The sequence below is a fragment of the Pteropus medius genome, unplaced genomic scaffold (genome assembly GCF_902729225.1).
Source record: "Pteropus medius unplaced genomic scaffold, Ma_sr-lr_union100, whole genome shotgun sequence".
Classification (NCBI taxonomy): domain Eukaryota; kingdom Metazoa; phylum Chordata; class Mammalia; order Chiroptera; family Pteropodidae; genus Pteropus; species Pteropus medius.
The window spans coordinates 12,587,924-12,588,534 of record NW_024340699.1 but is presented as its reverse complement, the minus strand read 5'-3'; the positions used below and the strand labels follow the sequence as shown (position 1 = coordinate 12,588,534).

The following is a 611-nucleotide window of genomic DNA, read 5'->3' as shown; positions in this document are numbered from 1 at the left end:
AACCTTAAACACCTTGGGATCGTTAACGGCGATGTATATTTAAAGCAGGACCGTCCCTGCACGGGAAGGCGCAGGCGCGCGCGCGGCACGCCGGGACTTGCGCGCCCTCTCCGGGCGGGCCGCACTGCGGCTGCGCGGAGACGCCGCTCCGCGGCGCGCATGCGTGCTGCGGCGGCGGCGGCGGCGGCGGCGGCGGCGAGCGCGACCGCACTGAGGCGGCACTGACCCGGCCGAGGCGGCGGCGTCCGCGCGGGCGGTCGCGAGCGCGGCATGGCAGTCCCCGCGGCGACCATGGGGCCCTCGGCGCTGGGCCAGAGCGGCCCCGGCTCCATGGCCCCCTGGTGCTCAGTGAGCAGCGGCCCGACGCGCTACGTGCTCGGGATGCAGGAGCTGTTTCGCGGCCACAGCAAGACGCGCGAGTTCCCGGCGCACAGCGCCAAGGTGCACTCGGTGGCCTGGAGCTGCGACGGGCGTCGCCTGGCTTCGGGGTCCTTCGACAAGACGGCCAGCGTCTTCTTGCTGGAGAAGGACCGGTTGGTGAGTTGCCAGGGCCCGGCCAAGGCCAGGGACAAGGGCTGGGATGGAGCGAGGTGTGATGAGGCGAGAAAGGG

At 72.7% G+C, this 611-nt stretch overlaps 1 protein-coding gene across 1 annotated transcript in view; it reads left to right on the top strand.

The window, feature by feature from the left end:
• Positions 1 to 215: 215 nt before the first annotated feature.
• THOC3 (THO complex subunit 3) overlaps positions 216 to 611 on the top strand; it is a 10,175-nt gene continuing 9,779 nt past the window's right edge. Inside the window, exon 1 of the mRNA XM_039878318.1 lies at positions 216 to 537. Coding sequence (XP_039734252.1) covers positions 271 to 537 — 267 coding nt within the window. The 5' untranslated portion in view covers positions 216 to 270. The remainder of the gene's footprint in view (positions 538 to 611) is intronic.